This window comes from Serinus canaria, chromosome Z (genome assembly GCF_022539315.1).
Source record: "Serinus canaria isolate serCan28SL12 chromosome Z, serCan2020, whole genome shotgun sequence".
Taxonomy (NCBI): Eukaryota; Metazoa; Chordata; class Aves; order Passeriformes; family Fringillidae; genus Serinus; species Serinus canaria.
Window position 1 is genome coordinate 35,395,703 of NC_066343.1, and position 15,803 is coordinate 35,411,505.

The 15,803-nt window shown below is 38.6% G+C and overlaps 1 protein-coding gene across 4 annotated transcripts in view; it reads right to left on the bottom strand.

The window, feature by feature from the left end:
• Positions 1-15,803, bottom strand: part of SPIN1 (spindlin 1) — a 61,990-nt gene that overhangs the window by 14,512 nt on the left and 31,675 nt on the right. For all 4 annotated transcript variants that reach the window (XM_030236894.2, XM_030236893.2, XM_050986598.1 and 1 more), the window contains one exon: positions 8,472-8,697. In XM_030236894.2, the coding sequence (XP_030092754.1) occupies positions 8,472-8,523 (52 nt within the window). In that variant the 5' untranslated portion in view covers positions 8,524-8,697. The remainder of the gene's footprint in view (positions 1-8,471; positions 8,698-15,803) is intronic.

Genomic DNA, 15,803 nt, shown 5'->3' on the forward strand with positions numbered 1-15,803 from the left:
ACAGTAGTTTCAATGCTCAATCAGCAACAATAGTGAATCAACAGGCTGTTTTAAGCTTTCATCCTTGAGTTAATAAAAGGAGCTGCCAATACACATCATCCTGAGTTAGCCAGACCAGCACTACCTGTGCCTAAGAGAGCACATAATAAACTAAAAATAAACAAATTTTTACTGAGAGAAGACCACTGCGCTCAACCCAGTGATAACTTGGGATGAATATGAAAAATGGAAAGCTTTTAGTAAGATGAAATGAGGAAAGGGGAAATCAGACTTCTGCGGCTGATAGAAAGCTGCTTATGAGCAGCCATGAAGAACTCAGCAGAGGAAATATGCAGAATCAAAATGACAGAAAAACATCTTCAAAAGAATGCTGTACATAAACGGTAATGTGCACAGATAGAAAAATCAAAATTAGTTATTAGAATGAAAACTGCAGCCTCAAATCACAGTCAAAGGCCACCTGCACAGGGATCACGTACTGATATTGACTGAATAACCCCTGTATAAGTGATGGGTGATGGTGATTACATGGCCAGAAGATAACAGGCCTTGATCCTGATTTTCCCTGTCTTCCTCACTGTACTGCTTTTGAATAGTATGCAGTTAAAATTTCTTCACAGCAGCTTTTTTTGGGCTGTCTTGGATTTTTTGCTTTTTGGTTGCTGTATCTAAAACAATCTGGTTACAGTGCTGGATTGAACTATGTATAACTCTAATGCCTCATGCTTATGTACAAACATGCCTAGAATTTTAACTAGGAATACTTGAATTAACACTTGCAGAGAAGTGATTTAATTCTCTATAGGCCTAAACAAACCAATTCTTTAAAATTTACACTATGTGCATGTTCCAAGCATATCTAGAATTATATACATATTGAAGAGAATCACACAGGAGTCAAGCAGTGACAGTACAAATAATATTCAAAGTCTTCATAAATATTTTACTATTTTAATTTTTGTATGCAAAATTTAAGAGGGCATACACAAAGTTACAGGAATGGCAGTAATGAATAATTAAAATAATCTTATGTTTAGTAAATACAAGCTTGCATCAGATTGTCAGTAATCTGAATTTCCAAGAATAATGGTATCTGAAATGTTCTTAGGTTTTAAAAATTAGGCCTTGTCTGTCAATTACTGCAGTAAAGATCCTACTTGCAATTTTTGACTGTTACAAAACCAAATAATTAAATTGACTATTTGCAAGAACTTAGCTGGAAAAACAAAAACAGCATCACAAAAAATTTGATTAGCATCCTGTAAGATCTAAGGACTTTATCACAACCTGTAAAAAAACTTTCTAAGCATAATTTCAGTTACCTCTCAGCATATAAGGCTGTGTTCTACTGCTATATAATTTAAAAAATATTAAAAATATGGTAATGTTTTATTTTTAAAAAAGGAATTTCTTAAAATCCAAGAACTGTTCTTATAAAATTGAGAAACTTCATGACCAGACGATGAACATACATACTTAACATTTTACATTTTCAGCTAATGAGAGAAAAGTAAGATTTTGGCTAAAGTAGCTCAAGTAAAAACACAGCAAAATAACAGAATGCAGCACAAGAATTTGCTTTCTGCCCACCTCTCAAGGACTGTGTAACCTGTAGGAAAGGAGGAATGAAGGATTTATCTTTCCAAGTCAAGAACAGAAATACTAGATTGACACAGAAGGAAGATTTACTACAACATTTGCAGTAAATAGAGAAGTTATGCTGACCTCTGGGAATGGGATTTTGCTGTCACCTAAGTTTTCACTTTGGCATCTTCAAATTTTGCTAAGATTCAACTTGTTCACTGATGTAATGAGTTCTATACCAAGGCAAGACCAGATAACTAAGTACTACTAATCATCTTAAGTCAGTTTCTTAAAAGAGCTCCCAGTTTAATGAAGTAATTGCATTTGGTTTAATAAATATATCAATAGCAAGTATTTGAAGATCCTAGGTTAAACACACTCTTGTACTAACCAGATGCTGATTTGCCACAATTTGCCCTCTTAATTTGCACAGTCTGATTTCAGATAGGCCTCATTGAGATGTAAACTCCTTTTAAGGATATATCAGATTACACAATTGAATTCCTTGGCTACTGTAGTGGGTCCAATGCTGGCCAAATGCCAGTCTACTCACTAGAATTACTTATTTTCTGCTGTGAGATAAGGATTAGGAGGAGAGCAAAACAGGCTCAAACTTTAAAGGGTATAAAGAAAACTTTATTAACCGAATTAAAAGAAAAATAGTAAGAAATCAGAATAAACCTTCAGAACACTTCACCTCCCACAACAGCCTCTTTTTTTTCCCACTGACTAGGTAAATAGACAAAGCCTAAGATTTCAGTCAGTTTACCACCTCTTAAAATAGTCTTTCTTCAGTTCTCTTAGGGAGAGGAGTCTCTCTTGCCATGCCATGGAGACTTCTCCCCAAGAAACAGTTCCCTCATGGCTTTAACTTTCACAAACAGCAGCTGCCTGGAAATCTGCAATCATGAAGTCCCTCCCACGTTTTGGTAGTTTTTTCCATAACTATCACCATGGGTTAGTAATTTCAGCTTATTGGGGTACGATTTTAAGGATGAATTGTTCTAGTATAGAAACCAAAGTTTCTTTATCTCTGGAAACAGAGGTTTTCTTCTTCCATCTCTGGGGAAAGGTTTCTCATCTCTCTTATCTCTGTTTAAGCTACTTCAACAGCTGCTTGCTTCAACACTGGTGCCTCTGCTCACTGTGGCTAGAATGCTACATACCCGCAGTGCATTCCATGAGTTACACAGGGAAGAAAAAAGGCTGATATATCAATTATATCTTCACCATAGCCTTACAAGAGAATTTCAGCCCAAGACTAAGGTATTTCCTCATTCTCCTCCCATCTCCTTCTTTACTAACCTTGGTGTCTCTATGTTTTCTCTATGTGTCTTCACCCTTTCCTTTTCTCTCACTTGAGTGAGGATTGATCTTTTCAAGTTTCATCTGTACACTAAAAATGTTAATATCTTGCCCAGGCCTGTGGAGAGCCATACGTATGATCTTTGCCAGGCAATGGCCACTCAGTCTGCAGGGCTGTATTCTGGCCCCTGCTGCATTTAATTCCAGTTGCAGGGGCTGATTTCTGCGTGGGGCTGCAGAGCCATCTCTGTTCTTAGCCACGTGATTTTTCTGTGGCACCAGCAGAATGGCTTGGTGGCTCACAGCCGGAACAGAGCCTGGCTTGGCTCCACCTGAAGCTGAATGGAGCCGGTGTGGCTCACCAGCCATGGCTAGAACTCCGTGGCAGCAGAATCTCAGCCAAGCTGTGCTGCAGGCTGGGCTAGCCAGGCTGGGTGGCAGAGCAGGGCCCAGCCTGGCCAGGCCACACAGTGGAGTGGGGCCTGCTCAGCTAGCATCCAGTTACCTGGCTAGAAGCAAGAGAGCTTTTCCCAGGATTTGTTCATTTTAAAATATGTTTTCCACAGAGATATTTTCAGCTCTTTTAAGTGGTTTAACACGCTGTCAATATTCAAATTAGCCAACTGATTGGTTTTTTCAGGTCAAAAGGAAGCTGCCAAGGTCCCTACAGGGAAGCACTTCCATAGCACATGGATTTTTTTCTTAACTAAAACCTAAACTATGTTGAACCATGACAGCTACACAGTAGTAGAAACTGCAACAAGAGTTTCTCTGTCCTCTACAGCAGCTCTGGACACGGGGAGAGGGCAGCACAGAACCCTCACATTTAGCATATTCTAGTCAGAAGGTCAAAATCTGAACTACCTGCCTCCTGAATTTGTCTTGGTCCACAAGAATGGAGGAGGTGGATGACATGACCCAGCCATGGACACTCCCAGCCCAGAAAGCCAAACGTGTCCTGGGCTGCATCCAGAGCAGTGTGGGCAGCAGGGCCAGGGAGGGGATTCTGCCCCTCTGCTCTGCTCTGGTCAGAGCCCACCTGGAACCCTGCATGCAGGGGTCCTAGCACTGAACAGACCTGCTGGAATCAGGTCACAGGAAGGCCACGAAGATGACTGGAGGGCTGAAGCACCTCCTGTATGAAGAAAGGTGAGAGTTGGGACTGTTTGGCCTGGAGAAGAGAAGGCCCAGAAGAGACTTTACTGCAAACTTCCAGTAGGTTAAGGGGGCCTATAATAAATATATGAACAGACTTTTTAGCAGGACCTGTTGCAACAGGACAGAGGGTAATGATTTTAAAATGGAGAAGATTAGAAATAAGAAGTTTTTGTACCCTGAGTGTGGTGAAACACTAGCACAGGTTGCCCAGAGTTGGTGGTTGCCCCATCCCTGGAAGTGTCCAAGTCTTTAGTGCAACTTCAGCAGGCTTGTGTCCATCCATTGGTTCAGAGGGCATAGTGAAGCACTTTACTAAGTGCTAGCAAATGAACTGTGACTTTAAAAGGATTATTAAAAAATTTTCTGTCTCCAAAGCATGATTTCAAATTTGGAGAATAGTAATGATTATTCTATTAAAAAAAAAAAAAATCTGATCTAGTTGAAGATGTCCCCACTAATTGCAAGAGTTGGACAAGATGACCTTTTAAAGGTCCCTTTCATATCAAACTATTTTATTTTTTTAGGACTAAGAGCACAAGAAACATATTTTTGTAATAGAAATTGACCACAACCTCCAGCTTCCAGGCAAGAGCAACAGAATTAAGAATTCAACTGTCATATGGTGTTTTGTCATACTTGTGTTTTCTGAGGCTCACTAATTAACCCCTTACATTAAACTCTTAAAATTCAACAGCAAAACTAGAAATCCTGTTTCTGAACTTTACTCCAGACAAAGATAGAGAAATAGGGTATGACAAGACCAAAAAAAAATAATTGTTCAGGATGTTGGCTTCAAGGGAAATATATATGTCATTTCAGCTGGGGCTATAGGAGAACAGGAAGAAGGATGGGAGAAAGCTACTGACAATGTTTTGCTATTGTGACATGAGTTGGTACCCTCCAAGCAATCCATGAAAATCAGACAGGCTCTCCAGAAAACAGCAACCATATTTTACTTCTCTGAATATCTCCTATGTTTACAACAGGAAGCAAAACCTAGATGTCTTAAAGTTGTACTCCAGAACCATCAGTGTGAACAGCAGTAATTCTATATCTGGAGACTATTTCAAAATTACTTTCAGGGACCTAAGAAACACTTCAGTGTGCTGATTCACACCTGGTATTTCTCAACCTCAACTCATGAGTTTGAAGAAAGGAGGGCTTTTAATTGAAGTAGGTCAGAAGTACAGACATAAACCAAATTTCAAATCTGCACAAAATATTACTCTGATCGAAAGATTTTCAATTCTAAGCAATTCACATCCAACCTTAGTTAATAAAAACAATACTGAAACAATTTACACCTGCTTTTATGAGTGAAAAAAATACAAATGCTCATATATGACTCATTATATGCTCATATATGTATTAAAAGTTTTCTTTACTAAGAGAGTACTTTTATGTTTTCAAACCATCCAGTAAAGGCTTTACAATTGTTCCTGACCATCATGCAGTTCAGTAGGATTCTGCATCTCTGGGAGAACACTCCTAAGAAAGACTCCAGAGGACAAGCCTTTCACTTTTATAGGACTATACAGGTGATCATTAGATTTAGAAGGGTCAATTGAGTTAACACAGGGTAATCACATCTTACTTTACAATCAAATATACTGTACATTTTTTTTTAAAGGCTGTATTTCTCCTATATTTGGGACAGCAATACACTAATTAGAGAGACAGGCAGGCACACTGTCAAGAGCACCTGTCTGATGCATGGAAACTAGATCATGGAAAGCAACTCTATACTTTGACAAACTCCAAGAGTCTGCAGCCATGTACTCTACTGTTGTGTAAAAATTAAATGTCTATCTTGCCTTCCTTTCTCCACTTTCAATCCTACCCTTTGCTTCTCAAAAAGGAACTACATACATAGTATGTTTCCCAGAGAGAGAGAGATTTCAAAAGTCTAGGTATCACAAATCACATATACCTCTTCCTTTACATCTACTTAACAACATATAAAAGCATTTCCTTCCTGAGGAGACAGACAGGACAGCTGAAAACTGTCTTTGTCAAAGATGCTACCAACCTGTAGTGTCACTGATTATAAAGTCCCTACAACAGGATGAAATCAAAGTCAGTCGAAAAAGGCTTTGTTAATGCATCAAATTTTGCCCTATACAAAAACCTGAGACTACCACTGGTTTATCTCCACCTCCAGCACCTGTTTTTTGCTACCTACCTGTACATGATCCAGAAGTCTCCTAGAATCCAACCATTTTATTATTTTACATTATTAACACATCAAATAAAAAATACATAGACTTCCACTCTTTCACTGTATCTTTTTCTTTTATTAATTTTTCCTCCTGATAAAGACTATATTACTGCTTCATTATTCAATCCCAGATGACAAAAATTTTATAGGCAAGACTTAAAATCCTAATTTCTACTTAAGATGTAGCTATTCTGGAACTTTACTGTTTGTAAAGTTGCTTGGAAAGTGGCAACCACCATTAAAAATGGAAGGCAGTAAATAAGATATTTGTATCCATAATGCTGTAAAGCACAACAAATCTGATTTAAAAGTTACTTCTTTTTCTTACAGCTGTTCTAGGTAATCTCAGAGATTCTCTTAAATTTACCTAGTTCAGCCCTATGATGGGGAAGGCACTTTTCACTAGATCAAGTTGCTTAATATCCCTTTGAACATAACCTTAAATATTTCCAAATGAGGAGCCACTCATATTTGGGTAATCTGTTTCTGTGTTTTACCATATCTACTCATTGTAAAAAATTTCTTCTGTATACTCAAACCTAACTATACTCTCTGTTTAAAACAATTACTCCATGTACTGTCACTGAAGGTTGTGGCAAATAGCCTTTCTCTATCTTCCTTGTAAGTCCCACTTAAAAATGAAAAGGTTGCACTTCCTGGAGCCTCCTCTTTTCCTGACTGAACAACTGCAACTCTCAGCCTTTTCTCATGAGAGGAGCTCCAGCCCTTCAGTCACTCATGGCCATCCTCTGGACCTACTCTCTTTCAGTTTGAAGCCAATTTCTCTTGTCCTGTCATCACAAGAGCTTCTTGTAATGACAAGACAAGAGAAATAAATAAATAGAAGTAAATAGCTACTCTACAACTTTAAGTCCCCTTCAGGTATCAGCAGGCCATGATTAGGTCACCTTGAAGCCTTCTCTCTCCAGGCTGAACAACCACAGCTCCTGAAACCTGTCCTTGTGGGAGAGGTGCTCCAGGCCTCAAAGCCTTTCTCTGGACTCATTCCAACTTATCCACATCATTCTTACATAAGGAGCCCCAGAGCTGGATGCAGTACTCCAGGTGGTGTCTCATGGAGTGGACTAGAAAGGCAGTAATGCATCCCTCAACCAGCTTGTCATGCTGCTTTTGATGCAGCCCAGGATGTGAGAGGCCATTGGGGCTGTGAGTGTGACTGTGTGACCGTGACCCTGATGGGTCATGTTGAGCTTCATATCTGCCAACACCCCCAAATCCTTCTTGCCAATGCTGCCCTCAGTCCATTCTCTGTCCAGGATATATTTGTGCTTGGAATTGCCCCAGAGCAGATGAAGCACCTTGCACTTGGCATTATTGAACCTCACAAGGCATGCAGGGCCCACCTCTCAATCCTGTCCAGATTATTCTGGATAGCATTCCTTCCCTCCAGCATGCTGACTGCAACACACAGCTTGGTGTCATCAGCAAACTTGCTGAGATGGCACCCAATCCCACCATCCCTACCACTGAAAAAGAAGTTAAACAATGCTGCTCCCAATACTGACACCTGAGGAGCTCCAATCATCACTGTCTCCATTTGGCCACTGAACCAAGTATTGAAGACTTTGCACTGGATGTCTCCACTGAAACCTGTAGCTCCTTCTTGAAAGATACCTGCATACTTTTGCAATCAGTACTTGTTTCAAATAAGCGACAGCAAATTTTAACAGTCTCAGGTAAAATATAAATTTGAAAATTTCCAAAGGGTTACTGAAAAATCCTCCAGTATCAGTTCCAGTTTTCAATGAATCAAATGTGCATTTGGAGGCACCCAAATCGTCTATTGCTTAGGTATTTAAAAAGTTAACTGAGCTTTTCCAATGACACTTGTCAGTTGGTTTCTTGAGAGTTTCATAAAAGCTACAATTCAAAATGGTTGGTGATAAAAAATTATGTTGCTTTCCCCACACAGGTCACTGATAAATAACTTTTGACACAACACAAAATAGGATGGTCACATCTGTACTGCTACATTTACATTTAAATCTACTACTTAATTTTTCAGTTTGTCTTTTCAAGCCATGATCTTCTAGAATAAAAGCAAATTTTCTTTTAAAACAGGAATGATGACACCTCAAATTATTAATATCTGCAGAAAATCATTCACCTATTTAAAAAGTCAGTAAAGTAAGAACACTTTTCATCCATTAAAAGCAAAGAAAACCATTCATAAAGAACACCTCACCTGCATCAGCTCTGGACCGCTGACCTGGTGATTTTCCAAATGGGGTCTTCATTCATCTGTGTTTAAGTGAGCAGCAAAGCTGCTGGACTAGGGTGAAAATCCAGTTCTTTCTAACTTCCAGGATATCTTCTTTTTAGTCTTAGGATGAGACAACCACTTATTAATCCACCATTCAATCAACAACTTGTTCTTCAACTGTAGAAGATGCTCTTTCAATTACAGTACTCTGAAAAACAAAACACATGAAGTTTATAAATAGCTTGATTTTGAAACAAAAATATACCATCTTAACCAAGTCACACTTTAATGTTTGTTTTCATATGCAACAGGATATTCCTTCACAATCTGGTATTCTGAAAACATTCAGCAACACAGGACATATATGGCTAAACAAATACAAGGGCTGCTACTTTTATCTCCTAATCACAGTAAATTTCCAGGTCACTATGTCAATTACAAAGAGAAAGGAAAGCTTCTTAAAAAGCATTGAGCTTAACACAAGGGGATATGACTACTAATTTAGAGAAACTGTACTACCTCTACTTGGTTAAAATACCAGTCAAACAATCTAACCAATCTATTTGGTTAGAAATAACACGCTCCCAGTCACATAGCAGAATAACTTTGCCTCACAGAAGTTTAAAAAAGACTACTGAAAAAAAATGCAACACAAAAGCTTTTAAAAGCACTGATTTCACTGCTTTACCAGCAATTCGTTGAACAGGTCAATCGTTCATAGATCTGATGATTCATAGATCTCTTAAAATTTCTGGCAATTCTTTCCACCTAAGATCATCAAATTCCTAAAGCACTTAATCATCACATTCCTCTAGATAAGGGAGGTAACTGAGGACAACTTTTTAATACCCTTTTCAGGATTTAATAATGGAGAATTTTTACCATGGGAAAAAAAATCAAAGCATTGCAGGCTAATTTTTTTCAGGATAACATTTCTGGGCCAGAAACATTTATGTATAAGAATTCACTACTTCAGTGCTGCTCACAGAAGAGTCAAGTGAGATGAGATCACTTCCTTAAGAAATGTCACTGCTAATCTGTGAGATACAGGGCCTGTCTACTCTGCGAGTCAAGCACTGTCTTCCCTCTTTTACTTCAGTTTTGGAAACTGTCAATTTTCATATAGGTGTTAAAATTAGAAGAATGCCCCTAACTAGTGATCCAAACAAATGAAAAAATGTAGCTTAAGCTAATGCCTTACTGAATAAAGGAACATAAAGGTGACACACCTTGAGGTATGGTAAAACTGTTACACAGAAAAATGCATTTACATCTAACACTTGACAATTCTTTCATTAATTGTACTCATTAACGTCTTGGAACAATACAGCAACAAAGAGCAATGCAACTAGCAAAAATCGCTAGGGAGCAATCTGTAGTTTTTAGAAAGAACTAACTTAAGCAATTTACCGCCAGGAATTCATAAGAACTTGTGAAATAAAAAAAAATATTTACAGAAACATACTAGCTTTCCACATTTCATCTCATCCTGAAATCTACCAGTGTATGCCCAACAATGCTAAATGATACCATGGCAACAATATTCAACAATATTCCAAGAGGAAGCAATTAGTTTGCTTAACTACTTTACTAGAAATATAGCATAACGATTATTTTTCTACTGAATTGAGATGTATTCTCCTACAGACGAAAACACATTAATATAGAAGCATCACAGATTATGAAAAACCAACTCTAGATTCATAGCACTGCTGTGATATACTACCATACTCGTCTCACAGGCACCACATAAAAATACAAGCGGTAACTATTCTCCTCCAGAAAATCTATTAGCTAAGAAGTAACTGTAATCTTGTATTATATCTTCTGATCTAAAAGCCCCCACAAAACTACAAGAACAATCTCTCCAAAACATAAACCAAATCACCATCACCACCTTCACAAACCCACAAAATGTGAGAATTCTTCAGATGTAGAAAATAATACACCCTTTTACAGTAAGCTCTTGAACTGTTATTAATGGGAAGTATTTTGTAACACCAATATTACACACTTCTCCCTCATAAGATTTCCAATTCATAGTAAAAATATAAAGTACTAGATATTTTTATTGCACTGCTTATGCAGTGATGTATAGAAAAATAACTAAACCACAACAAAATATATGGTTTTCTACCAGTTAAGTTTTTTTTAATAGAATATCCCCAATCATTACTATGCCCCAAATTTGGAATCATGCTTCGGAGACAGAAAATTTATTCATAATCCTTTTAAAGTCATAGTTCATTTGCTAGCACTTAGTAAAGTGCTTCACTATGCTCTCTGAACCAATGGATGGACACAAGCCTGCTGAAGTTAAAACCAGATCCAGCTGTTTAAACTGATTTTCAAGAAACTTAGCAAGTAACTGTTATCAGTTCAAAGCCCTACTGAAGATGAAACTCTGCTTTCCTAACACTAGTATTCTGAATTCAATACATTTCACTTGCATAGTGACAGTTCTGAAGTTACTAACAATAAGGCATAAAACCTCGTTTTCTGAAAACAACTGATGTACTTTAAGAGCACTTTGAATTTTAAGAATATGTAAGTCTTACTAATTTGATTACAAATACACTAAACCCTGTACAACTTAGGGTTCTTAAAAGTGATAAATGACAAAATATCAGACTTAATGCCAACATGCAAATATCTTGGTGTCCTGATATGGAAAATCATAAAGAGAAGATAATTAACTCATAAAATGAAAAAATCTTCTACTGCAAGTCTCAAGAAATCTCATGCTTCACATAAAGATAGGAAACACAAAATCAAAACACACTTCTGATGCACTCAGTCACAATAATCTGTTCTGTGTAGAAAGAGCAGATATTCCTTGTTTGGCAATATGTAAGAAGGCCTATGAAACATAACTTTCTAAAGTCCTTCTTTTGATAGTGGCAGGTACACTAAAGTAAACCCAACATAAGTAGGGTGTTTTTGGATACAAAGTGACACATCCAAAGCGACTTTACAGACTGCCAGTAACTTCCCAAAGAGAAGCCTACTTGTCAGACACCCATTTCCCCAACACCTAACAGCACAGGTGATGATCAGTACAGCAGCAGGTTTCACTTAAAAGACAGAAATTGTTTTGACTTGTGAGCTGCCACTCACCAGCCCAGGTGTATTGCTCATCTGTTTTTACAAGCCTTTCTACACAAAAGCACTCTTTAGGAAAAGGGTGGAAATTGATGACTACTTCGTCTGATAGTAGTCTAATTATTGCAGAGTGTTTCAGAGGCTATTAAGTGTTAGATTAAAAACACTAGCATCACAAATTGTCAATCATAACACTTCTATTTGAGAATAGTGGATTCATACTATCAAAATAGGCAGAAAAACATGACATAAGGAGAGGAAAAAATAAAAAGCCATGAAAAAAAATTTTTTTGCAGTATAATGGGAAATTATGGAAAAAACAACATGCACAGACCCCTTACTGTGAAATATCTTATCCGCTTTCTAAAAACTTAATTGTTTACAAACATTAAAATACTTATATGTGCTTTTAACCCCAAGAAAATAAGTGTAACCACCTAAAATAATTATCTAGCTTAAATTTTACTTAACATGCATGTCTCTTTTTCCAAAAAATTGCATGGATTTCACTGCAACACATGGCACAGTGCTGTTTAGTGAAAGCTTCATGGCTCTGCTATTCACTGAAGAGGGATATTAACAGACAAAACCAATGATAACTAATGCTGACAGCAAGCATCACAATTTTAAGTGCCTCACTCCTAACCAGCATATTTAAATTTTACCATCATGACCACAGACAGAAGTATTTGATGAGGAAAATGCTTTAGGGGTAGAAAAGTTTGGAAGGAGAGGAAGGGCAATTGCTTGCATTGCTTGCATTTAGACAATACAATTTCTGCCAAAAGTGGCAGGCTTGCACTTTCTCAGGTCTGTTCCAGCTGTCAGAGCCACCAGCGATAAGATCACGCCTTCTGGCACCACCTGGTGGGCTTCAATATTTTTACTTCACTATCTAAATATACAACTCACTGAGAACTTCCACTGCTAGCTGCACAGGGGAGGACCAATACTTCACAAATATGTTCTGGGGAAGGAATCATTCTAAACTGAAATACATCAGCTGAATTCCTTAGTAAGCAATTGTGACTTCCATAAATTAGCTCAGAGCTACTGCTATATGTTTCATATGAAGCAGTAGTATAGTTTATTCCAGCACTAACAAGTTGGATGAAGAATGTTATTCAGCATGTTAGTCTGTTATTCAGACTCCCTAATCCTTATTATATGAGCAGAAAGGATCATTCTATGCAAGTCTTCTGCACCTGCCTTTCCAAAGGCAATCTTACTGTTAGGATTTCTCCTAAATAATGATTGCAATAAAAAAAAAGCTCTTTTTAGTTTGTTACTGTTGGGATTCTTTTCTCGTTACCTAATAAAAAAACCCCAAACACCTTCCTGTGGTACAAGAATTCAGCAACTCAAATTACAAATTTTTTAAATATCCTACCAGGTGAATCAGTATATTAGTTATTAGGAACTTCTTTTATTCTATACCAGGAATTCATGCAGGTAGTAACTTCTGATGTCTGAGAAGAAAGTACAGTACATGAAATCTGAAGATAAAAGTGATTTGCAGCTGACAACTACAGAAATAATACTTTTCAGAAACATGTTTATGAACTGAAAGACCCCAAATCAAGTACAACTACCTCTATCTATCCACTATCCACTACTCCACTATCATGGCCTCTGCATTTTCACCTCTACCCACAGAGGTGCCGTCTACAATTGTACAGAAACGAACAGCACTGGTGTGCAACTGTGTGTGCTTATACAAACACACCCAATACCACTGTACTGGTACTAACTCTATGGTGCTTTGACCTGGTCTAGGGAAAGAAGTCCCTGCCAATGGCAGGGCAGTTAGACTAGATGTTCCCCTTCCAACACAAACTACTCTCACGACAGATATAAACTCACAAAATTCAAAGTTAACTCCACATTGCAATGCCACAGTGATGAACTGCAGATTATTCAGAAGAAGACAAGAAGAATCTGAAATTTGTGCACACTGTCTTTTGTTGACAAGGTGTCTTTGAAATTCAAGAGACAGCACGCTGCAATTTCTAATTATTTACTAGAAAATTTTAACATAAACAAACAGGCAAGTTATTTACCATAATGAAAAACGATATAAAAAGGTTTGCTGGTAAGTTCTTGTGGCTGTAGGGAGGGGGTGGAGCTGAGAACTCCATGGGCGAGACTTATATTGCTATTCTGTAGCATCTACATGAGCATGGCAGGGCACAGCCATGGGGGAAAAGAAAAGGTAAGTACCTCGCAGAAATGACACAACTTTGTTTACCTCCTCCTCAGAGAGGTTGCTGGAATCAGCTGAGCGGACCCTGCCCGCTCTTGCCACTCCTGATCCATTCCTGTCCCTCAGGAGAGTGCAGCTCTGGGTGGCAAACACAGCTGAGTCCAGCGGAGCAGTTAAAAGCCCTGGTGCTGCTGGGAACCGAGCTCTGGCAGAGTGAGAAGGGCAAAAGCAGAAGCACTGGGGTGGGAATCAGCCATGGGGAACAAAGCAGTAGCACAGCACGATGTGAATGATCTTGCTTTCAGGGGTCTGTCATTGTTTTCCATTATCTCAGGCCTGCAGGACAGGGAGAGCCAACTGTGGGGAGTGCCTGCCATCTTGTCCTTGTCCTCACTGCCAAAGAGAACTACATGGAGGTGGGGGACACCTTTTTTTTTCTATAATGTACCTTCTCTTCTTGTATACTTTTGTTACTAATATTGCTTTTATTACTATGCATTTCTTATTCCACTGCTGTTCGCTTTCACTAAATTGTGATCTCAACCCATAGTCTCTGCCTTTGTTGGAAAGAAGGGGAGAGGCTTATTTGGAGTTTAATTTGTGGCTGGGGTCAAATCACTACATTCACTGATGCCCACTGTGAGCCACAAAAGGGTTGAGATAACTTTGATCCAAGAATCTGTCTTATTAGGTCTAGAACTCTCTAGTTAGAGCTGCTCTATTTGTTCATGGAGGTGTGATATTTAACCCTGCATATACTCCTATACATGCTCCCCATGATGTTATTTTTATGGAGTAGGGAGAAGGATCAGGATTGCTTTGTTGCTGTACTGTGTGACATGATAACATTAATGGCAATAAAGGTCATCTGGGATGTGTGTTCAGTGCTGTTCACCTATCCTGGCCTGAGCTGCTACCTCTGAGGATTCATTAATAATAGTACCCAGTCTGTAGAGGAGCCAGAGAACAATGATTTTTCTCAGCCTTTCACCCCTTTTTCCTCCTTTGGGACTCCTACAACAGTTTTTGAGAATCTTGAATTCCATGGGGATGTTAAAGGTATTCAAATTGAAATGTCTGCCAAATTTCTTATAGTGCAGTCTAGAATAAGTTAAATTTAGAATAAATTATGTCTACACAATGTTTTGAGTCAGCATAGACACATTTAGGGAAGCTGTTCAGTGAACTGCCCTGGAGCTGAACATTTCTGAGTAGTATGGGATGGTGGAGAAAATAAGCCACCTTTTAAAGGAGTATGCTGCTCCAGAGGTTTGGAAGTTCACCCCTGAAAAATAGAGGGGTGATAAAGTGGCAAAATATTTGAAAAACAATGCTGTGACAGCTCTAGAGAGGTGCAAAGTTATGCAACTTGCTGACACTAGTCAGACACTGCTTGTGTGTCTGACAACATGCCCAGGGGAAGGAGAGGAAAGCAGAGCAACAGGCAGCAAGGCGACTCAAACTGCAGCTGAACCAGAGGAACAACCCATGCCTGTAGCAGCTGCCCCTGTTAAGAAGAAAAAATTCAAGAACAATCAATTCACATGGTGAGGGATGAGGACCCATAAAACCAGAGGAAGACACAGGGCTGTACAAAATCCCTGGATCCATATCCATGGGTGAGCCCTGAGATACACAAAAAAGATTACAGCCACCAGCCTGGTGAGCCCTACTGGCATGGCTGTTTGATGCTGGGATATTGTGGCAAATGGTGCAACGTTAGATGGCAATGAAGCCAAGCAATTAGGATCCCTGTCCTGGACTGCAGGCATTGACCTGAGGAATTTACTTGCAGAAACTCTCAGTCTCTGCAAGTAACTCCTGTCAAGTCTGATAGAGAGGTATTTTAGCACAGTTGAAGTTCACCTTTTAGTGCACCAACACAAGTGGAACACCATGGAGGCAAGGTATCCAGTACCTGAGAGAAATAGTTGTAATGGAGGTAATCTGTAAAGATTCAAATAATGAGCAGTCCCTATAAATATAGACGACATCCAAGGTACACAGAA